Source organism: Gavialis gangeticus, unplaced genomic scaffold (assembly GCF_001723915.1).
Source record: "Gavialis gangeticus isolate Ggan-Ray unplaced genomic scaffold, GavGan_comp1, whole genome shotgun sequence".
NCBI lineage: Eukaryota > Metazoa > Chordata > Crocodylia > Gavialidae > Gavialis > Gavialis gangeticus.
In genome coordinates, this window is record NW_017729017.1 from 11,846,069 (window position 1) to 11,868,655 (window position 22,587).

At 49.7% G+C, this 22,587-nt stretch overlaps 1 protein-coding gene across 1 annotated transcript in view; it reads left to right on the forward strand.

Moving 5' to 3' along the window:
- The window catches only part of E2F1 (E2F transcription factor 1), a 21,472-nt gene extending 691 nt beyond the window's left edge, over nucleotides 1-20,781 (forward strand). Inside the window, exons 2-8 of the mRNA XM_019513106.1 lie at nucleotides 4-84; nucleotides 4,817-4,907; nucleotides 7,090-7,309; nucleotides 9,555-9,707; nucleotides 13,231-13,345; nucleotides 13,941-14,148; nucleotides 16,692-20,781. Of these exons, the coding sequence (XP_019368651.1) occupies nucleotides 4-84; nucleotides 4,817-4,907; nucleotides 7,090-7,309; nucleotides 9,555-9,707; nucleotides 13,231-13,345; nucleotides 13,941-14,148; nucleotides 16,692-16,942 (1,119 nt within the window). The 3' untranslated portion in view covers nucleotides 16,943-20,781. The remainder of the gene's footprint in view (nucleotides 1-3; nucleotides 85-4,816; nucleotides 4,908-7,089; nucleotides 7,310-9,554; nucleotides 9,708-13,230; nucleotides 13,346-13,940; nucleotides 14,149-16,691) is intronic.
- The last annotated feature ends 1,806 nt before the right edge of the window (nucleotides 20,782-22,587 follow it).

A 22,587-nucleotide genomic window follows, 5' to 3' on the forward strand; every position in this document is an offset into this window, starting at 1 on the left:
GAGGCCGAGCTGCTGCTCTTCGCCACCCCGCAGGCTCCGCGGCCGGGACCCGCCGCGCAGAGGCCCGCCCTGGGGCGCCCGCCGGTAATGCCGCTTTCACTCCCTAGCCCCGCCGCGCGCTTGCCTCGGGCGCTGCCCCACGCGGCGGCCTAAGCGCCAGCCCCCCGGCCCCTCTTGCGCCCGAGCGGGGCGGCTGGTCGGAACCCGCGCAGTCCAGCAGAAACGCGGCGTCGACCGGACCGGGAGTAGGATGCAGGGGAGCTCAGCCGGGCGCTGCCATAAGCCGCTCTCCCCGCGCTGGCCTCATTCCCCTCACTCAGGAGAGCGCCCTGGCGGCTTTGACTGGCCTCCGGGGCTCAGCTCCTTGGGTGTTCCTCTACTGGAAGAGGTTGACTGTTGCACCGGCTGGGCCCCCATGGGCACGGCGCAGGGCAGCAGGCTGTGAATAAGTAGCTCGGTGATGCAGGTGGCTGCCCAGAGCAAGGCTGCCACACTTTGTTTTCCGCCTTTGTAACAGAGCTACCAAGTGGGCAGCACTGCATAAAGGAAGCCTGAAATGAAAGCAGCAGCTCGTGCTGTCTTCAGATGCATTTTCGATTTTGTTGATAACTGCTGTGAAGTAGTGAAGTGGAACAGGTTGCAGTGGCGGATGTGGAAGTTCTGGCCCTGAAACATCAGCCCGTGAGGTAGATAACACGTTAAGGGAGTGATGTGCCCTGCACAGGAGGGAGGAATGCTGACTTCCTGAAAATGTGGGAAAATAAGTAGCTGGGGAATGGAAAGCCTGAGAGTGGGGTCCTTGCCATAGCAAAGCTCCATTTAAGGCCAGATCCTGGTAGTGCATTTTATTTGTGCCAACAAGCCTTTCCATTGGTTCCCAGAGCTCAGCGAGTTCCTTGAGCTCCTATGACAAAAGTCTGCAACAATATAAATGTAAAGGCTTCACTTCCTGCTGCAGGAATTAAGGCCAGAGTCTTGCAGAAGTCTGTTGTCCCAGGGTGGGGTCTGTTTGCATGTACTTATTTGCTTGCCCTGAGATCTAATGTTTTTTTCAAATCCTCAGGGTAAGCTTTCTGGAACAGGGGTTCTCTCCTCCAGCATCAGCACAGGGGAAATTTCCTATTGTTGTAGCCTCTGAGCTTGCTTGGAGAAACATGCAGTGCCCCTTTTTCCTCAAGGAGCTTCGCTGAAAGCTGGTTTGCCCATGCTTTTTCTAGTGCAAGATAAGAGACCACTGAAGTAAGGGAGATCACTGGAGTAGTCTTCTCTCCCTCTTTCTGGGGTCTTGACTTGTTTACAGGACTTACTAGGTTGATTTAAAAGGCCAGCATCTCTAGCGAGATCAAGTGTAAAGCAAGGAGGACTTGCAATTCTGGTCCCTAGAGAGACAGATTGTGTGTGGAATGCACCTTTAATTGTACACTGCCAAGTCCATGATAAGGATCTTAAGCCCTTGTGCATCATTGGCCATGGATCCTGAGATGAGACTGGTTACTGTTCCAGTTTGGAATCCTTATGCTTTAATTCAGCAGAGGGGATAGGGAGCCAGGAGAAAGCTTTGCCCTTGAAACACTATCCTGCAGCAGCCCATCCCTTTAGTCACAGGGGCCTGCAGGGGGCTACATCTTTATAGTTGATACTTTTGGTTTAATTGTAGGCTGCTGTTTGGTTCAGGAATCCATAATAAGATATTGTTGTTTGGGAGGGTTGGAAAACATGCAGTTACTGCTCCTCTGTGCTGTCATGCTTAGTGCTTGGGCTTGTGCTTCCTGTTGAGCCCATGTTTGGGAGGGTCCTCCCAAAGTGACCTGCTGTTCTCTGGTGCTCTTGAGAGGAGCTCCTCTCAAAACCTCTCAGACTGCAGCCTGGTGCTTGTGGTCAGTGAAGCTCTAACGCGCACGTGTATGAGCACCAGGGTCCAAACTCCTTTTTCAAGGTGGTGGTTCCTGCCTGTGTGTAGCTTAACCTGACAGTCAGATGTCTGGAGGAATATGAGCAATGCCGAACTCATTCCTTGATCAGTCAAGTTGCTTCTTGTCATGTAAGTTTCTGAGACTTCATGCTGCAGGGAGGTGTCCAGCCCAGCCACATGCATGTTCTTGGGGTGTTCCCACTATTAACAGGCCTCAGTTACCACATTTCCCTCTTTCCCACCCACTTCCTTCATGAACCAGCTCATCTTTCACTAAAGAGAGGTAAGAAGCAGGTGCAGTAAAAATTCATGGGAAGTCTTGGCAAGTGCTCTTGAAACTCCAGTTTCTTGTGGTTGAATATTTGCCCCAGGCATTTTGCTGAAGCATCAGTGTGAAGCTTCTGCTTTGCCTGTTGACACAAGCTTCCTGGGTGATCAGGTCAGGTGTTTGATTTAAGGTTGCTATGGCAAGGCTTTGATTCCCTAGCTGGTTCCTCATTTGTGATGTATAGCCAACAAGCTTCATAGCTAGTCCTGGCTCACACTGGCACAACTGTATGATGGTGCATGAAAGGGCAGTGGCTCTATATGGAAGAACCAAGAAAAATTTGAGTTGCTGAGTGGGTGCTTTCAACAGAGCAGTTTTAATCTTACACCCTGTATAACTCCTGAGCGCTGGCAACCATTTTTTCTTGAAGGCAATACTTATATAAAACAAGGGGGTGAATGTTTGTGCTTCAGAGCTTTGTTCCAGTTTCTTTTCCTTCCCTTGGTCCACATCTGCTGTAGCAAGAAATCTTTAGTTTTGAAGAGTTCCTAAATGTCTGGTGGCAAGACCCCTTCAGTAGCTTCCTGAGTTGCTGGGTGGGGGTAGGGTATTGCAATCCTCAGATACACTTAAAGAAGATGTCATGCCAGCTTGTAATTGGATCGCTCTGGATTTTGGCATATGGGAAACCTTTGATCTTTAACTTCTATGTTCCACAGCTTTAAATATGTAAAGATGGGCAAGGATGTTCATCCCTGAGGCCCTTCTTTTCTCAATTGTCTGCTTATGTCCTGTTCCTCCTTGCCTCCCTAGCCATAGGTTTCCTCAATATTTGCTGTCACTGTTTCTGAGGGTAGCCAGAGGCCTGGTTGAAGAACAGATCCATCAGGAAGCATTTTAACAGTGCCTAACAGGGCATACTGCCAAAGGGGAATGGGGAAAGAGCATAGAATGTAAGAGATGGTAGGGCCAGCTTTCTGTATGTCAACTGAATACCCCAGCAGTAGATGCTTTAGAAATACATGTGATCTGGAAGAGTAACCAGGACAGAACTGGTAAAGGTCAGTATCATCCTCCTAAGCCAGGGGCAAAACACAGCCTGCGGGCTGAATCCAGCCCTCCAGGCCATTCTATCCGGCCCATGTGGCCCCTAAAAATTTTAGTAAATTAATATTAATTTGCTCCTGGCTGCCTATCAAAGATTGCAGGAGCTGGGGCAGTAGGACCCAGGGGGAGCCAGCAGCAGGGCCAAGCAGCCCAGCCCTGCCCCACCCCCAGTCATTTCCCTGCCTTCCTGCCCTTGCACTACTTCGGCACCACGTGGCTCCTGGCTACCAAGGAGCAGAGGGCCCACGTGTGCATATGCATAGGGCGAGTCCCACATGCATACCTCACCATACATATGCACCCACACCCCCTTGCACTGCCATACATGCAGGCTAACCCCATACCCCACATACTCCCATACCTATGCACCCCACAGGCACACCCACACTCTCCCCAACACCCCAAATACCCACACACGTACAGTCGCCCACAAATCTGTACACCCCCTGGCAACATACAAGAGTAAGACTTCATTTTAAGCTATTGTGCATTCACCTCTGTACACTACACAAACGCATGTAAATCAGGACAAAAATAATTTTTTTGAAATAAAATTAATGAATGTTGTTGATGTTCACTTTTGAGAATATAATTTGGTATTTTTCTGGTTCCAGGATGGCAAAACCCCTTGCTGAAAGGAGTACTTCCACAGGCAACGGGAGGGACTTTTGGTGGCAAAGGTCAGGGGTTAGGAGGTAGGATGGTGACCAGGGGGTGGGTCATCTGTCAAGGGGCAGGGCTATCCAGGCGGCCCTCGACAGCTTGCCAAAACTCGGTAAGCAGCCCTCCGTCCAATATAATTGCCTGCCCCTGTCCTAAGCTGACCAGTTGGAATCTGACTTCTGCCTCAGCATGTCTATGGAGATTCTGCATCTTCTGCCATAGGAGATTGATAGCTGAGTTACACAGCCCATTGGTACATCCTCAATGCCTGTTGTTTGACAGTGGGGACTAAGGTGTGCAGGCTTGTACAGCAGGGAGATGTGCACAAAGAGTTAGCAAATCATTGCCCTTCCTATGGGATCAGAACCGCTTTCAGCTCTGTATCCTCTCACCTGGCTTATGTTCTTTGGCTCTGTTGGTGATCAGGACTTTGAGTCTCCCTTTCAGTTTGCTTCACCTGTCATAATGCTCTGGGGTGTTGTATGTAGCTGAAGGCACTTGGTCTTTGTCCCCACTCTAAAATCAATTGGCCAGTCTTGTGCTCAAGGTGGTAGTTTGGCTTTCTAATGCAAAGCTATGGGTTACACTATTAGCATTTGAAATTAAATACCAGTGAAGTCACTGCCCTCTCTGTAGTCACCAACCATGTGCTGACTACAGTGCCTTCTCTGATGGACATTTGCCAACAAGGAACTAGACTGAGAACAAACTCTTTACAGAGGCCCAGTAATATCTGTTGATATCTCTGGTGTGCAGGTGGAAGTAACTTGGCTGTTGCTGTTAGATCATGCTCTGGGAAGTCCTGCAGGGAAGGGGAGAGCTTCTCTTTGGTTTTTTGTCTGTTACAAGTTTTCCTTCTCTCTCAGGTGAAGAGGAAGTTGGATTTGGAGACTGACCACCAGTACATAGCAGAGAGTTTCCAGCCGTCCCGGGGGAAAGCAAAAAACCCTGTTAAAGGTACTGGGGCCATTTCCTGCGCTCCCAAGGCAGAGTTCCCTCCAGGCAGTGCATCTCCTATCTAAAGGGCTGGTTTCATATCTCAGTTGAGCAGTGGTACCTGGGATGGGGCATGCTGTCCATTACCTCTCTGAGGTAATCGGGGTCCGCAGTGCCCCACACTTCCTCTTGTCTGCCTTCAGGCTGCTCTGTGCAGAGCTGGGCTTGGGACTTTCAAAGCTGGCCCAGCTCTGGTGAAGGATGGTGGATGTGAATGCAAAACTTGAGTATTCGGTAGTGCTTGGTGGATTAGACACAAATGTGTCAGCAGCCAGCTTTAGACACTCCCCCCCCCCCAGCTTGCTCTTATCCTATCTGCAGTTCAATAGTGGCCTCTTTGGGAGAGTGTTCCCCAATTGCCCCCAGAAATAAATGTGTGGAGACTGTTGGTGAGATTTGGGCTGATAGGTTTGGAGCTTGATGGCTTCCTATGTCTACACAATAGGTATGCTTGTGGCAGCAACACTCTAAGCTCCTTTGACCTAGCAGGGATCTTCCTGGGCATGTGGGGTAATTTAATCACCATTGGTTGGTCACTCACTCTCCTTTCCTCTGAGAGGAGGATTTGACTGCTGTATCTCTGTATCTTGACATGCCCACATTGCCTAAGTCCTTTGAGAATGCAGAGATGTTAGATAAATCCTTTTGGTTTAAGACAGCTAAAAAAAATTTGGTGTATGTGATTGACTCCTGAGCAGCTGAGTCTCCTGTGCAGCCTGTTGTGTGAAGAGTTTAGCTGCTGCTTTGTAGCAACCTTTCACATGCCTTTGCAATATAGCTTGGGTCCTTGAGCTGCTAGTTTTTCTTTGCAAGTTCTATTCTTCATTGGCTGGAGCTTGTGAGATTATTTATCTGATGTCCCAGGCTTCTCTGCAGAAGGGCTGAGCTACAATAATGGATGGGAAGGCTACAGATGCTGGCATCCAGCTTTAGTCTTGTGGCTGCCACCCATATTCTGTAGACTACCCCAAACATTAAAGATGAGCACCTGCTACTTTCTGCACTGACATGTAGGTTGGGTACCATTAGTATGAGGGGCCTGAGCTGTAATCATGACTGAAAGAGGTTTTAATGCCTTTGACCTTCTGTGGGGATGTTAGGTCCAGGTGAGAAAAATTAATCCCTGGTCATTGTGCCCACATGGCTTGAGCTTTCTAGCAGTTTTAAAACAAACCAAGATTCTTACCATGTAGCTGCATGGGTGACAGCTTTAAATGCCCTTCCTTACCCAGTGCTGGAGTTGGGGAACAATTGGAGTGAGTTAATGAAGTCCAGCTCCTCTCATGTTCATGATTTGCTTGTTGAAAAGTTATATGCATCTGCCAGCTGGCAGTAACTTGTTCTTGCCTCTGCAGCCTCTGAGGCAGCCACTCACTCATGTCATAAGCTAACCTACAGCTTGCACTGTTCTGATGAAGTACATAGGTCCCAAGGCACTGTGTCCTTTTCCTGATTGGATGAGTCATTCTGCAATTGTGACAAGTAGTGAGAGGTCATGAATAATGAGGATTTGTTTTTGAGTCTCTTGTCTCTAGAATCGGGTTTCCATTGTGGCTACATCACGCTTGTTAGATCATTAATATGCTGGTTGCCAAACACACAGTTGGATGTTTTTTCTGCCAGCTACAGGCGTGACCATGATTCTGCAAGCTCAGTCTTCGGTGGCTTTGAGGTGGCTCTCCACAGAGGTGGGACCGGTCCTACTGCAGTAGTTGGCATGCTCAGGCTTTTCATGGGTGAATGCTATGCAGTTGATAATTAAAGCATCCAGTGATAATTATAGCAATAATTAACTGGGCTATGGGTGTTGGTTTATGTGCTGAAAGCTGGTGGAGAGGCTGTTGGCAAAAGGCTAAGATGGCAAGTGGGTTACTGGGGTGTTGTGGGGATCATAGTCATCACATGGAAAAGCTCCTCATTTATGGTGCAAAATAGGGTAGATCCTGGCAAACCCAAACCAGAATTCAACTTCTAACATGTAAACAGGCCATGGTGAATCCAAAAGTGAGAATAAATGTGGGAGCTCCATCTCTTTGTAATCCTTTTCCAAAGGGCCAGGAGTCTCCTGAAAGAGGGGGCTGCGCTTCTTGTGCCTTTGTCACAACTTCATAGACCTCTAACAAGTGTCTTTAATTGATTGCAGGAGCAAAATCTCCTGGGGAGAAATCCCGCTATGAAACCTCTCTGAATTTGACCACCAAGCGTTTCCTCGAGTTGCTGAACCAGTCGCCTGATGGGGTTGTGGACCTGAACTGGGCAGCAGAGGTCCTGAAAGTACAAAAGAGGCGGATCTATGACATCACCAATGTCCTGGAGGGCATCCACCTCATCACCAAGAAATCCAAGAACAACATCCAGTGGCTGTATGTACCACTGCCAGTGTTCCCATCACACTCAGCTATCATCTAGTAGAGTCATCACAGGCATAAGCCTTTGGGGCTTGTAGGTTTCCTGCATGATTGCTGTTCTGAGGGCTGGGCAAAGCAGCCCTTGCCTGCACTGGCCAGAATGCATTGGATATTTGTGTGACCTGAGCTGGTGAAGTTTCCAGACTGTACCTGTGTCAGTCACTGGATGGTCCTCCAGAATGAAGGTTGGGTTTGTCACAGACTGGTGTAAGCCTAGGATGGGGCTGTATGGGCACTAGATCACAGCTGTGATTCCTGGTTGATTCAAATAATGAAAAACTGTCTGTAGCTAGAAATACTTCAGTCCCTGTTTTCAGTATTAAATGCATGCCATGGGACTCTAAAGTGACTCCTGCCCCTTCTGCTTCCTTTCCTGAGGTCTTGAGAACTCCACTCTGGGGGCATGGGCTTCCAAAGGAGCTGGGCTTCTTCCCATTTCTGAACCATGGCCATCCTTTTGCCCTTCTCTAGACTAGTAGAGACATTTTCAGACTCAAGGCATTCCTTCATAACTTTTGTGAATTGAGTAGCACCCCATTTCAAAAACTAATTCATTTATTATAATTCTTACCTCTTTGCAGTGAGGGTGGGGGAGCTGTCAGGCAGGGAGAGCTGAAGCCTGGTCAGCAGAAAGTCTGAGGCCAATTCAAGAAATGAACCTAGAGCTGAGCCCCAGTCTGGGCTTGAACTTGACGAACATTCATCCAATTTAAAACTTACTAGAGAATGGGAAAAATAAGCTTGAGCTTGCCTATTCCTAAAATCAGAATAAGTAACCCCCACCCACTGCCAATCAGGCCTACATCACCCAGAAACACAAGCCTGTTGGCCTGCATCTCAGAGTAGCGGCTCTAAAAGTCACTTCTGTCGCTGCAGGGGCAGGGAGTGTGGAGTGGTTCTCTTGGACCAGTTTTAGGGCTCTGATTTGAACTATGTATGTGGCTCTTGAGTACCCCTTTGTGGGGAGATGCTTCAGAGGCAATATCCAGTTCTCTGGCATCTTCAGGTCTGGTGGGTGGCCCCTGGGGCTTTGTACATAGGAGCTGAGCTTAAGGAGAGCTCCAGTCTGTCTCCTGTCATGTAGATATGGGGTGGCAAGGCTCGCAAGGTAGCATGGTAAATGTCTCTAATGGCTGGTTGCTGACAGGGCAGTAAATGTGACTGCTTTCCCTGCAAAAAGCAATATCTGCAGCAAATGTAGGAATTTGTCTACCCATGGGGTTGAGAGAGAACAGGGAGACTTGTCCAGGAGGGATCATGGAGAAGCCATCACAGCTTGCAGAATTGTTGTCCTCTTGGTGAATGCATGTGCTGGGCCTGGTGGACATGGAAGACTCCAATCTGGGGGAGGGGGGAGGGGCAGGGCATCTAGGGAGGATACCAGAGAGGGCTTGGGCTAATGCTTCAGACTAGGGACCATGTACTTATTTGTGTTAGGAAGCATCTGGATCATTGTAGGTGCTGCAGGAGCTAGTGTCTGCAGAATTGCAACCTGAGCCCCTTCCATTGGCTTCCTGGTTGTAGACTCCTTTCCAGTTTTATGCCTCAGTCAGATGTGTCAGAGGGCCATGATGGATCAAAATCCCTGCCTGATCCTTCTGCTTAGTGAAATGTCACATAGGCCAGCAAGTCAAAGGAGGTGTGTGGGCATGCATGTGTGTGGGTTGGAGGGAGTGGCACGTTAGTTACGTCTGACCCAAGAAGGGGGTAGGTAGTGATTGATGAGGCTTGCTTATGTAACTGCATATATTTTATCCATGTAAAGCAGTGAGTTTCAACCAGGGTGCCACGGTACCCTGGGGTGTTTTGAGATCCTTTCAAGGGGGTCCTGGGACCCTGTACAGTGTTAGCACTATTAGCTGTGCAAACATTCACAAGATAAACCAAGAGATTTCACATTCATGGCATGAAAACTATTCTCCCCTGATGTGGTCTTTCTGAGGTCTTTGCAGAAAAATTGCTCTATTATTTTTCTGTAGTCGGTAAGAGTTGGGGGGGAGGGGGAGGAAGAGCTGGCATTTTCCAAGGAATGCTGTGAATCTATCTAGGGGTGCTTTAAACCTAAGAAGGTTGAGAACCACTGATTTCAAGGGTCAACCCCACTCTGGTGCCCAGAGTGCAGGGGAAGGTTAGCAAGAAACTGCTCACGAACACAACTGACCCATGTGCTTTGCGACTGACTCATGTGCTCTGTTTCAAGGGGTAGCCAGTTGACTGTGGGGACATCCAGTCAGCACCAGGTGCTGGAGAAGGAAGTCCAGGACCTTCAGGCAGCTGAGCGGCACCTGGACGATCTCATCCAGACATGCACCATCCAGCTCAAGCTCCTCACTGAAGACCCTGAGAATCAGCAATATCCTTGTCTGAGCAGAGCAGAGGTAGCACTTCTATGCAATGCAATCTGGTAGCTTTGTCCGCTGTCACTGGCCTTGAATAGTAGCTGCACAGCTGTCGACCTGATAGCTAATCCCTTCAGGGCCTAGATGAACCAGCTTGGAGGGGACCAGTATTGTGGTGCCTCAGGGAGAGGGTAGTCTGAGTTGTGCTGCTCTGTCTTTTTAGCTGGGGAAGAGCTTGCACTTGACTCTGAGGAAGAAAGAGCTAGAACAAGGGTGGACAAAATACAGCCTGCCAAGGGATTTTGCCCAGCCCCCAGTAGGTCCCTTGGACCCACTTGGCCTAGGCACAGGGGCCAGCCCACAGCAGGGTGTGGTACACACAGCAGATCCTGCTGTCTCCAAGTGTGCCACAGGGCTGGGGTGGCTTGGTGGCCAAACTCTTATTTCCTGGCAGCCCCTGTGACGGCTCCTTCCAGCCACTGCTGCAAGACCCAATCCTCCTGCTCAGGCAGTGCGGTCCATCTGCCCTACACTGACAGGGGTGGGACCCAGGCAGGTAGGGCACATGGCCAGGCACCCAGGATGGGACTGTGGGCCAGCAGGGAGTGGCATCCAGGAGTGAGGAGGGTGGGCGGGGCTGGGGTGACCCCAGAATCTTGGCAGTGACAGTGTGGGGCCAAGGCCCAGGGCAGAGCTGCCATCTGATGCATGCATGCTCCTGCCATGGGCACAAGTTCTGAGGGCAGGGACATGCAGGGAGCAGATTGCATCCCTGCCCTGCTCCCGGGCCCATGCGCTCACTGCCCCAAGATCAAAGGGTCCACCCCAAAATCATGGGGTCCCTGGCCCCAGACATAGCTCCTTGCCCACCCATTCACCCTGCCTGCATGGCTTTTGGCCAGTTTCCATGGAGTCCCTGGGATCACAGGGTAGTGACAGCATGGGGCTAGGGCTGGGGCAGAGCCCCGGTTTTGTGGGCAGGGATGCGCAGGGAGTACATTGTGGCTCTGCCCTGGCTTTGCGCTGTCACTGCCTCGCAATCCTGGGATCTCCACGGAAACTGGCCTGGAGCCTTGAAGGCAGGGTGTGCAAGCAAATGGGGAACTGCATCTGGGGCTGGAGCTAGGATCTTGGGGTGGTGACAGTCTGGGTCTGGGGCCCAAGGCAGAGTCATAATTTGCTCCCTGCACGTCCCTGCTTGTGGAACCCGCGCTCATTGCAGGGGCATGAGGGCAGCAGAATGCCCTGGGCCCTGGCCCCGCACTGTCACCACTCTGACCCTGTCCCATGATCCTGGCCTTACATGTTTGTCCTGCACCTAAACACTGCTCCCCACCCATCCACAGCCCCATCCCACATGGGGAGTTTTGAGGGGGTTTTTGTGGGGGGGGCGTGGTGCTGACCCAGCCTGCAACAGCTCAGCAAAATTCCGTATGTTGCTCACAAGCCCAAATAATTGTCCACCCCTGTGCTAGAAGGATTTTGTGACGGACCTTTGCCCAATTTACTTTATCACTGCAGTCCGAGTGTCTGGGCCAATGGTTAAACCGGCTGGCACTGAGCGGGTCAGGTGGGGATGGGAGAAGGCAGCCCAGTGGGTGTTCCAGGCACCCTCCAGGAGCCTTGCTGGCACCACACACCTTGACAGAGCATGTGCAGACCCAGAGCATGCTGCCAGGGGACTAGTGGAGCCACATACCTCGTACAGGCATAGCAGAGAATGCCACAAGGCAATGCCATACCTGGCCTAGTGGCAGGACAGGGAAAATCTGAGTCAGAAAGCCAGTTCACCAGGAGGCATAGTAAACCCAAAGGTGGGTGAGGAAAGGGTGCACCAGGCACTGAACCAATCTATGTTCACAGGGGAAGTACTCAGTGTGGGGTGTAGGGGTGGAGGAGCCCTACAGAAGATGCACCAATAAGGTCTCCCCTGGATCCTCTAGGAACCACTGATCACCAACTCCAGAGGGAAAACCCAGTGCGATGCAGTCCAAGTGGGCAGGGAATGCCCATCACCCAGTACGGTGGCCATGCGCCTGTCACAGATGTCTTACCAGGGAATTGTGCCAGTGTTGCTGAGGAGTTGTTCTCCTTTCTCCAGTAGAAATTCTATTCTTTACTGTGACTAAAGCTTGGTGATCAGTAGAGTATATGCAGTGGCCATCTCATTGGTATTGTGTGGAGCTGCTTCATACATATGTGATGGATACTGTTGATAGATGGAGGGAAAATGTGTTGAGTAATCTGGGGAGCAGATGAAGGCGTCTGCCTGTTGAGGACAATGCCTGAAAGATGAACATTAAGGGCTTTTGAGCTCTGGCTCTCCGTGGCTCATCCTAACTGCTTATTTTGGCAAGTGGTCAGTCAGTTCCTCTTTTGGGTTCAGTTGCTTTTGGTTTGCAGACATTGGAGAAGTGGCATCTCCAAGGCAGCATTTATTGCATTAATATTTTAGAGGAGTGGAAATCTTGGTTCATCTTTTAGGTTGTGTAGTAACAAACCCCATACTTTTGGAATCTTTCTCCCTTCCCCCATCTGAACAGTGCCTCTCTCTAAGCAGGGTTCATTAACTTCAGATGTCAGTGCCTCCTCTGGTGCTAGTGTATGCCTTTCTTCCAAACCATGTGGGCTTATCAACTGCTACATTTTCTATGTGCTTTAGGAGCTTATGCCAGCAGCCTCATGGCTTTCAGTGCTGTAAGCAATTTGTGAACTGCCTGCAGTAGAGTAGCTTGCATTCATGAGGGCTGGGAGATGCTGTAAAGTTGAACTGCCAGGTGCTCTAGGACTCCAGCAATCCAGAAAGACAAGGAAAATCTTTTAATATGACCTACCTAGGACAGCCTCACCTATTGAATTGTCATTCAGCCACAGTGAGTGTGACAGGTCAGCACAGGTCACATCTGGTACTTGATTTTTTTTATCTGCCTGCTAAGTGATATGTTGTTAGAAGTCCATGAAGGCAGCTGGGAATTGCTATATGCAAATACTTCAGACAGGTCTTTTCTTATCAGGACTCACCTCCATGTTAAGCCTGTGTTTCTGCAGAATTTGAGTGGCTTCTGGGTCAAGAAACCTGTGCGTCTGTCTGAACTACTTGTTCTGTGTGGCAGTGGCAGTATTCTGTGTCTGAGTGGTTTCAGCTGGGGATTACGAATATCATCCACTTGTCAGTCTGATTATGTAGCCTTGAAGCTCACAGTTACTTATGCGTGGAAGTAACTTGGAAGTGTAGTGGGGGGGTGTGAGAAGGGGTGTATAACAGGGTCACTAGTAGCATGGGTGTGTCTGTAATATCCACCAAGTTGGGGCACCCCATTGGGATGCATCTGGCTAGCATCTGAACCTTTTGGGTCACTTATGGCCTGATAATCATTCACATGCCTTGAGTCAGTTTCTGCTTGGGTAGCTGCGTGCATCTAGGGTCTAAGGATACCCAATTCCTAGGCCCTGCTGGCTTGTGCCATCTTGTAAAGCTGCCTCTTGGTTCAGCACAGGGCACAACCTTTCAGTGACTGGTCCTTGACTGTACTGCACCTCAGCTTATGTGACCTGCCAAGATCTGCGGAGCGTTGCAGATCCCTCTGAGGAAATGGTGATGGTAATAAAAGCCCCTCCAGAGACTCAGCTACAGGTTTCAGATCCAACAGAGGTAAGCACATACTCCTTCCTAGTGAGAGGGAGAGACAGTGTCTGGGACCTTCTTTCTGCAGAAAGCTATGGGACTTCGTAGCTTGCCTCCCTCCACCATGTGTGCAGTACTGCTGAGAGATCCCAGCTCTTGTGGAGGTGTGGGCAGGGTCCCTGACTGCAAAAAGAGCTGAATCAGCAAGAAGGGGAGAGAAGTCTTGAATAACTGACTGAGACCCGTACTAATCCTGTTGACAGAGCAGTCTGCGCCAAGGCTGTCCAGCTCAGGGAACCACGCACTGCATTGGACCACATGCTCTGCGGGCCTCCTGTTATGCATCTTCCCCTCCCCCCACAAATGCACCATGCAGCATGGGTGCCTCCTTCACTATATACTGCCCATGGGCCACAAGCTGGACAGCTCTGATCTGGGGCTGTGTGAAGATCTGCTCTCCAGAGCTTTATACACCAAACCACTTGCAGTGGTTTGCTTGTGGCTCATTCCAACTTTTGCAGGGCTGGTGGCAGCTCAAAGAGCAGTGGTGTCCTTCAGTGGTGTCCCTTGGCTGTCTCTGAGTGTTCCCTGGATGTCAGCTGCTCTCTCTGCTCTTTCCCAGGCTTTTCAGATTTCTTTGAAAAGCACCCAGGGCCCCATTGATGTGTTCCTGTGCCCTGAAGACAGCTCTGGAGTCTGTAGCCCAGTTAAGAGTCCTTTCAAAGCAGCCCCTGAGGACTCAACCCCAGGCTCTTCTCAAACAGTGGCGACATCCCCACTCTTACACCCCGCCCAGGATGTGAACATGCCAGTGTTGACCAATGAGCAAGGTGAGCGTGTTGGGGCAGGGCATGCTCTCGAGCTTCCTGCATCTGAGGACAGCATGTGCTCCATGGTTTGGGGAAGCTTGGATTGCTGAGATTCCTGTTCTGGGAGCTGTTAACACTGGGGACAGCTCAGGAGGACACAGCAGCTGGGGGCCTGCTGTGTGCTGCTGTTCCAGCCTAGCAGATCCAATCTAACCACAGCTCTGCTAGGCAGGCTAAACCTGCATACTTGTATGAATTGTTGGTTTTACATTGAGGCTCCTGGGCTGAAAAATGGGAGGAGACATTTCCTAAGTCAGCTCTGGAAGCATCAGGGCTGGGAATGGAAGTGGTGCTTGGCTATTGCTTGGCTCTTGTGATGCTGAAATGGACTGCTGGAATCCCACAGAGGAGGCTGCTGTGTCCCGAAGCCTGTTCCATGAACCTGGTGCTGGTTTCCTGCTCTGCTGGAGCCACTCCATGTCAAGTTTGGCTTGGGTTGTTCTTGGCCTGGATCTTATCTGTCATAGAATTACAGCGAAGTAGAGTTGGAAGAGACCTCCAGAGGTCATCTAGTGTGCCCCCCTGCCTCAGGCAGGTTCGTTGCTATCCAAATTATCTTATACAATCCATAACCTAAAACTCTTCAGTGCCATCAGCCCTGACACGACACAAGACGTACCACCCTAATCTTCCACAGGTAAATCGGGAACCACAGCAGCCAATGTCCTGCTTCTGTAAAAGATTGTTAATAAATGCTCGAGAGATCCTAGGTAGAGGGCCATGTCCCCCACTACAGACTTCTAGGAGGAGTCTACTGAATTGCAGATGCTATGATACTGGCTACAGACAGAGTGGGGGCAGCAGCTGAGGGCCCATCATCACCTAGAACAGTTCTGTGGCTTGGGCTGTCCTGCTTTTTGTGTGTGTCATATGGCTAGCACTGATGTCTCTCCATCTGCTGAAGGGCACAGCTTGCCTTGATGAACAGGAGGAGATGACAACACTGGGCTGCTTTTCCCCCTCCATCCCCCCTGCCCTCCTAGCTGCCTTTCCTTGCCTTGGTTTTCTCTTCTCTGTCCAATCTCCTCTGAAAGAGTAAGTTCCAGTGTAACTTCCTTCATTCTGCTTTTGCCAGGACTGCTCTCTGCCTTTGAGCCTGGTGCACAGCTCTGCAGAGGTGCTGACCTGTGCCTGTGCTGGGGCTTTCCCTTGCGGGTGCCCTTGGGGAGGACTGTGGGCTATGGAATAGTTCTGTGCAGGGTCCCCACCTGCTCCTATCCCTCTTCTGTTTCGTATATCTCACTGCTGATAATGAGCACTAGATAAAGCATACCTCTGCCTAGTGGCAGCAGCAGCAGGAAAGGCCAGTGCAAATTTGGGCTGCTGAGAAGGAAAGAGATAGTTCCCTTCTATATAACACAGGTGGGGATCCTGTCAGTGCTGGGCCCTGTGTTAGGTCTCTGGCAAGCTGAGGAGTGCAAGCCTTTGGAAGGGGGTCAAGAGATTGGGCATGATAACAATGGGGACTGCTCAGAGCAGGTGAGTCAAGGATTGTTGTGGGAAGTATCACTTGTTATTGTGTGGAGACAAATTGCAAACTCCAGTTCCCATTTCTGCCTTTTAGAAGAGCAGAACCTTGTCCCCTGTGCTGAAAGACAAATGCAGTATTTGCTTAGGGGAATGCTGTATCTCATAAGTCTTGCTTTAGCCTGTGATGTCTACTGCTGCACAACATCAAGGAGCCCGGGAATTTAGGTTCAATGGGCTTCAACCTCTTTGTAGTGGTTGACCATGGTTTTGTGTAATTAGGATGAAATATAAAAACACATCATCTACTGGGCAGAGCACTGAGCTGTCAGTTGGGGGACTGTAGTTCTAGTCCTGGTCTGACCATGGGAAAGTCAGTGCCCAGTGCCTCAGTGTCTTAGTTTCTGATGTGGGAAAATGAGAGGCTTCCTTTATGAAGCAGTGAGATATGCAGCTGGAAACTCCAGTCTAAAAGCTAGGGATCCCTCAGAACAACAGCTACGTAGTGACAGAGACTACCAAGAAACTTCCCTTTGGGGCAAGTCAGTCCCCATTTTGAAGCACAGGACACTGAATACATGAGACATGCTGGGTGCTTTAATTAGAGCAGCTTTTGGAGCTGCCTTAATTAAAGCACCTCCCACAGCTGGAGCATGTGTAAAGATACTGCATGTGTGTAGGCAGCCAGCAGATAGGACTTGCAGGATGTTTAACATCAGGTTCTAGTTTCTTGAGCTAGCTGGTGCCACATGCTCTTGCAGATGTCATGCCTTCTCTTTTATGAGTTCTTCAGGGGAAGGGGTTGACTGACCTGTGCAGCATTGACCATAGTAGAGCTTTCCTAATGAGGGGTGTCTTGGAATGGGCCTGGTGGGATGAGTAGGAGCAGTCCCCTCTGAATTGGGGGGATGTGAGGGGCTGGGATAGGGTTTTGGGAAGGAATTGGTACTTGGTGACTTGGGAGTGGTGTGATCTCAACTGAACTGCCACTCAGGTCCATGTGCCCCATCCTGGTGACCCATTGCATGTCTTCACAGAGCCTCTTCTACCTGGGGAGAATGTGCTGCCACTGAAGTGTCCAGCTGATGAGGTGAGTCTGTCACCGCTGGCCTCTGTGGATACGCTGCTGGAACAGAACAAGGACGATTTCTCCAGCTTCCTCCCAGATGAATTTATTAACCTGTCTCCGCCACAGCCACAGGATTACCACTTTGGCCTGGAGGAGGGTGAAGGCATCAGTGAACTTTTTGACTGTGACTTTGGGGACTTCACACCCTTGGACTTCTGATGATCTCCCAAGGAGCCTCCCTGTCCTGCCCTGGCCAGAATTGGGGTGGGGGGCAGCGGGTGTTCTTCTCAGATGCTGACGTCTGAATGTAACGTTTTGGCTGGCTCTGGTTCTGTGAACCAGCAGGTCTGGGCTGGGGAGGCTCGTAATCAGAGCTGACACTGAGGTATTGGGGGCTGAAGCCAATGGCGATTGTTGGTAATGAATGCTATTTGAAAATGCCTGTGTAAATGGGGTTTGGCTAATGTGGCAGTGGGAAAGAAGCATGCACGTGCAAAGCTGGTGGATGCTGTGCTGTGGAAGCGTGAGGGTTATGGCACTAGGTGTGTTGCACTCTCCTGAGGTCCCAGGGCCTGGCCAGCATCTCTCCTGCCCTGGTATGTGTGCTTTCCTCTACAAACCTGCTCATGCTGCAGGGAGCTTTGTGCTTCGTGGTGCTGCATTGGCTATGCTACAACCCCATGTGGCCACTGCCATAGTAACAAATGCCACTTAACTTATTCTCCCTAAACCACCTCAGATTCCCTGATCTTTTGCCTTAGGGCTTCTCTCATCTCAGGCAAGTCGCTTCTTGAGCTGTAGATCCAGATATATCCCTCCAGGTACGTGAGCCTTTCCCTGACCTCTCCACTCCCACTCTTGCCTTAATTAATTGAGCTGGGGAGCCATCTGTCACGTCCTTTGCCCAGGTGTGATGCCTGTGGAGCCCAAGAGGGCATGGAGACCTTTTTATGCCAATCTCTTAGCTCATCTGCGGGCAAAGATATGTCCCTCTAGTTTTAGAGACATCCTGATGCTGGGTCCCTGCTGCACAGAGAATGCCAGAGCTTGCAAACTGCCTTGATCATGAGGGTGTGTGGGTGGCAAGGAGGGGGAATCCTTCAGGAGTATAAATAGTAGTGACAGGGTGGCTGTGCATAAGGAATGGAGGATGGGGATGGAGGAATCTTGGCACATACCATTGTCTGCCCTTTTGGTAGTTAATCTGCTGGATCCAGTGACTGGGAGGTGGGGGGCCAGGATTCTGCTGCCTCTTTGGAAGAGAAGTAGAGCCCTTGTCTAACAAGTCACTGGCTGGGGCTCCCTTCCTTCTGCAGAGGGACAACATGTAGAACTCCAGTCAGCACTGGGCTCTGGGGCAGGAGCAGGGAGGCCGGGGCATGCAGTGCCTGGATACAGGGTGGCACTGGTGGAGCTCTTAGCTTTCAGGGGTTCCTCATTACAAAGCTTTAAGGAGTCCTTGATTTTTATTTATTTTCATTCCTTTGGGGGTAGCTTTGACTTCCTAGGTGGAATGCATCTGTAGAAACCAGTGACCTGCGAGGAAGCCCCTATCATTAGCTGTGCTGGTTCTCTGCAGGCATGGTGTACAGGGTAGGTGATGTGCCAGCTTCCCAGGTGGAGCTGTGAGTATAGCAAGGGTTTAGTTTGGGGCTGGGAGGCAGGAGAGGTGGCTCTCATCTCCTTGCAGGACTAGGGTGCCACCTGGTCCTGCCAAGGTTTTGTTGAGAGGCTGGGCAAGTCACTTTCTCTCCCTCTGCTTCCATCAGTCCCTGCTAGCAGCGCAACCCTCAGAGTGCTGCAAGACCTTCAAATAAATGCATATTATTTATTTATTATTTATGTGGCTTAGAAGCTCTTTCTGAGGCTTCTGGAAGGCGTGAGTGTGTCAGAGCGGGCGACTGCCTGGCATGGTAGTTATGGGCATTGGGGTGCCCTGTGTTGCTAGGCTGGAGAGGTCCAGCCATTGAACACATAATGGCAGAGCTCCTTGTGCATGAAGCCTGCTAGTGGGTGAGGGGAAGACCCTGGGGGCACTAGCTGCTTTATTGTAGTTTAGCTGTTGGGCCAAAAGTAGGGGCCATGTTGTGACTGGTCAGGAGCTCAAACCATTGGGCAAAGTGGGTTATTTATTGTAGACAGAAAATGGGTAGCAGACCTGGCTGATAGAGACAAAGCTACAGAAAAAAGGAAGGGGTGGTAGAGGTGGGATAGTGCATTTGAAGAAGAATGGGAACAGCTTAATCACCCAGGTGAAGGAGGTATAGTAAAACTGAGGGAGAAACTGAAGGCAGCTCCAGGAAGTTGGCAGGGGGCAAGCAATGGTGATAATACTGGGAACTCTTTCAGGCCAGGGTGGGAAGGAGGCAGTAACCTTGCTGGTTTTGTGCCTCCTTAGGGCATGGCATGGGAGTGTCTTATTTGTGAAACAGCAGGAAGCTGTTGTCACAGACTGTTTCTTCATACTGTTTGGGTGTCTGTGAACGTGTCCTGGGCTCGATCTCTTGTTAGTACAAAGGGGTGAGAAACTGCACAGATCTGGTATTTTGCATTGGAGTGCCCTGGCAGAAGTGGCTGATTCCACTGGTCCTTCATGCCTCCAATCCTAACTACAGTAGGAGTCTCGGGATGTGACCTCATAACTGGATTTGCTTCTGCTGTGTAAAGCACTGCACCTGTTCCTTCCTGCATCTTAAACATGCTGCTACCAGCTGGCTGGCTGGAGCTTAAGGGGGATGGTTTCTCTCAGCACGGCACCAAAGCATAAGCAAGCAATAGTTGAGTGCTTCTTCCAGTGGTCAGATTTCATGAGTCCTGAAGCCATCCCAAACTCAGGAAAATAGGTATTCCACTGTGCAATAGAGGATGCATGGCCTGTTGCAGACTGAGCAGACCCTACCAATGGGTGCAGTAGCTTGTGTTGAGTACACTGATTGAGTGGCTTTTTCTATTGCTTTACACATGGGAATGTGTTGAGAGCAGACCTGAGTGAGCAGGGCCAGCTCCAGCATGGAAATAAACAGGCCATGAACCAAAGCTTTCCTGGGATTGGCAGAAGGGAAGTGCTGGCTGACTGTTCTCAACACAGTGGTGAGCAGTCCTCAAGGGAGATGGGTGTCAGGTAATGACACATCTTAGTTTTATATAAGAACCCCTTGGATGTCAAATAATTGGGTCTCGCAAGCTTCCCAGGTCCTTTGCTCCTCATTGGCTGGCAGTACTGGGGGAAGACTCTCTTGTGGTATTCCAGTTGGAGATCTGGGTTAGGGAACCAGACGTTTAGGAAAATCAGTGTTGGAATGGACCAAACTTTGCATCTCCAAGGTGCTTTTTTTGGACAGCACTTCAAGTAGGGTGAGACTTGCCTGTCTCAGTAGAACATCTCCTTCCTGCATGTCCTTGAGGGGCTGTAGGAACTGCCAGGTCCCCATCTTGATGCAAACCTTATGCAGTTAGGTCTTAAATGCACTGGAACAAAAACTGACCAAACCTTGTGGATAGTTTTGGGGAGGGGAGCAAAGGGGTGAGGCCTACAATGTTGTCTTGGCTTAAATGACTTGGTTGTAACTGTGCCTTCGCTCCTCTTGCTTCCTGGCTACCTTGCCCAGGAAGTGACCTGGACAAGGTAGCCAGGAAGCACTTTCTGTTTTGGTTCTCTGACCCACAAAACTGACAGCACAACGGAGTAGGGTTTCTTCAGCTCCACTGCCCAGCCAAGGACCATGCAGTGTGCACCCATCTGCAGAGGCTGGGCTTAAAGGTTGGGGTCCTGAGGCTCAGGTAGATGAACAGGAAACAGATTGGTGGCCTCTGAGGGTGAAAGGGCACAAGAGAATTGAAACAAGTTTGTTCCTTTTTCAAGTGCCTGGGCAGAGAGTTTCCCTCTCAGGCTTCTGGTTTTCCTGCCGTGTTCCAGGACTCTGTGAACTGCTATGATTCCTGGCAGTCAGACAATCAGCTCCACAGCTGGAGATGCACTTTCACTTACCGCCTTTTTAACAAGCTTTGTGTACTCTTGAGCTTCGTGTTTTAATAAACGTTTCTACTGAATCTCCTAACTCGGGTTCCAGGTTTCTCTGTCTTTTGGGGAGGGAAGGGCAGTCTGAAATTGGCCCCTCTCAGAGGGGAATGGGTTGGGGATGCCAGAGCAGTGGTTTTCAACCTGTAGTCCGTGTGCCTCTGGGGGTCCACAGACTAAGGGGTCCACAAAAGATGACTATATGATCAGTTAAAAGTATGTGAATACCCACACTTAAAATGCAAAAGGTCTGTACCTCCATTCAGAATTTTTTAGGGGTCCATAATGAAAAAAGGTTGACAACCACTGGCTTAGAGAGCCTGGGCATTGCAGTGGCATTGAAGGAGGTGGTGTGGTATTTGTCCATCACTTGCCTTGCACTGTGCCCTTGATTACCTGAGCTGGAGCAGTGGCAATTGGGGAGAGAAGGGGTTTGGCATGTTGTCACTTTCTATGACATGACTGAGGTTCTCACAAGTCTCTGCTATTTCTATCCTATGCTGTGAAAGCCTTTTGGAGGTAGAAAAAGATGCAGCCAAATGTTCTGGTCCCCCAGAATTCAGTGCAGTCAGGCTATGACTTTCCCATAATTACGCTTCTGGGCTGTGATAAAACTGAGGCTGGCAGCTGAGGCCCACTGGTTTTCTTACCTCTCCACAGCCCCTTCCTCTGACCAGTGCTTGTGGCCATAGTTAAGGTGTCTGAAGTGAGACTCAAACTTGCACCACTGGAGCTGTAGCAAGACATATGCTGGTGTTGAATGGGTACCTGGTCATTCAAGCTCTGAGCTAAGTACATTTAGCTTGGTGGGGTACTAAGCTGGATAGATCACTTGGCTTTTCTATCGATACTTAGCATTGCCTAGACCTAAAAATGCTTTGCAAAGTTGGCTAAACTTAGTTATCCTTGTTGGTCAGAGTGCATCCAGTGTCCAGAGAGGAAGTGTCTTGCCAACAACCAGGCCTTCTCGTTGGATTAGAAATTCAAACATGAGGTTACAGCTTGGCTTTTTTGGCACAGTAAATCATTGAAAACCAGGCAAAAAGGCTTTACCCACCCTTCTCTTGACGAAGGATTGGGCAATTTTTCTTTATCGTTGAACTACGTGCCATGGCAAGAGAGGGGATTTTCTTTGTTACATGTACCAAAGCCCATAGAAAAGGAGATTTTTCTGATCAAAGCTGAAGCTTAGCAGGAAGAACAGAAGAAAGAAGACTTAAATAAAGAGAATGTAAAAGAAATACCAGAGCATGGATGATCTTTCTCCCTAAAACTAAATGTCTTCCTCATCAGAAAACATTTTGGGATTAATAATAATGGGTCCCAATGTCAGTATCAGTGGGACTGCATATCAAGTGTTTGAAAACAGGCAGCACTTTAGAGAAATGAAAAACAATTGAGTCTCATTAAAATGCTAAAAAGATGAATTTGGGTAATTCCTTTGCTTGGGACCTGCAGGGAAGTCATCATGCAAACTTTAATTAGTGAAGAGAGGTACCTAAGCTTTATATTGCAAAGCATAAAAATCCTTAAGCTCAAGTAATTGCTTTAATATTTAATTGCTTTCCTGCTTCATCTCAAAACTAGCTCATTTCCCCTTCCCCCCCTTAACTGCTGTAACAATATTATGTCCCTTTTTAATTGCCTTTATTTCCAGGATCTGTTGGCTGGTTCCTAAAATGCAGCAGTCCCTAGTTTGTTAATACAACTGGAGCTTGGCAGCATGCCCTCCATGGTTGAAGGGCAATTTAGAAGCTTGTTAAGGAAAGGAGAGTGAGGTGGGGACTGGTGTGTTCCTCAAGAAGCTTCTGCTTAACATCGCTTCCCCTTAAGCTACAAGCTTAGC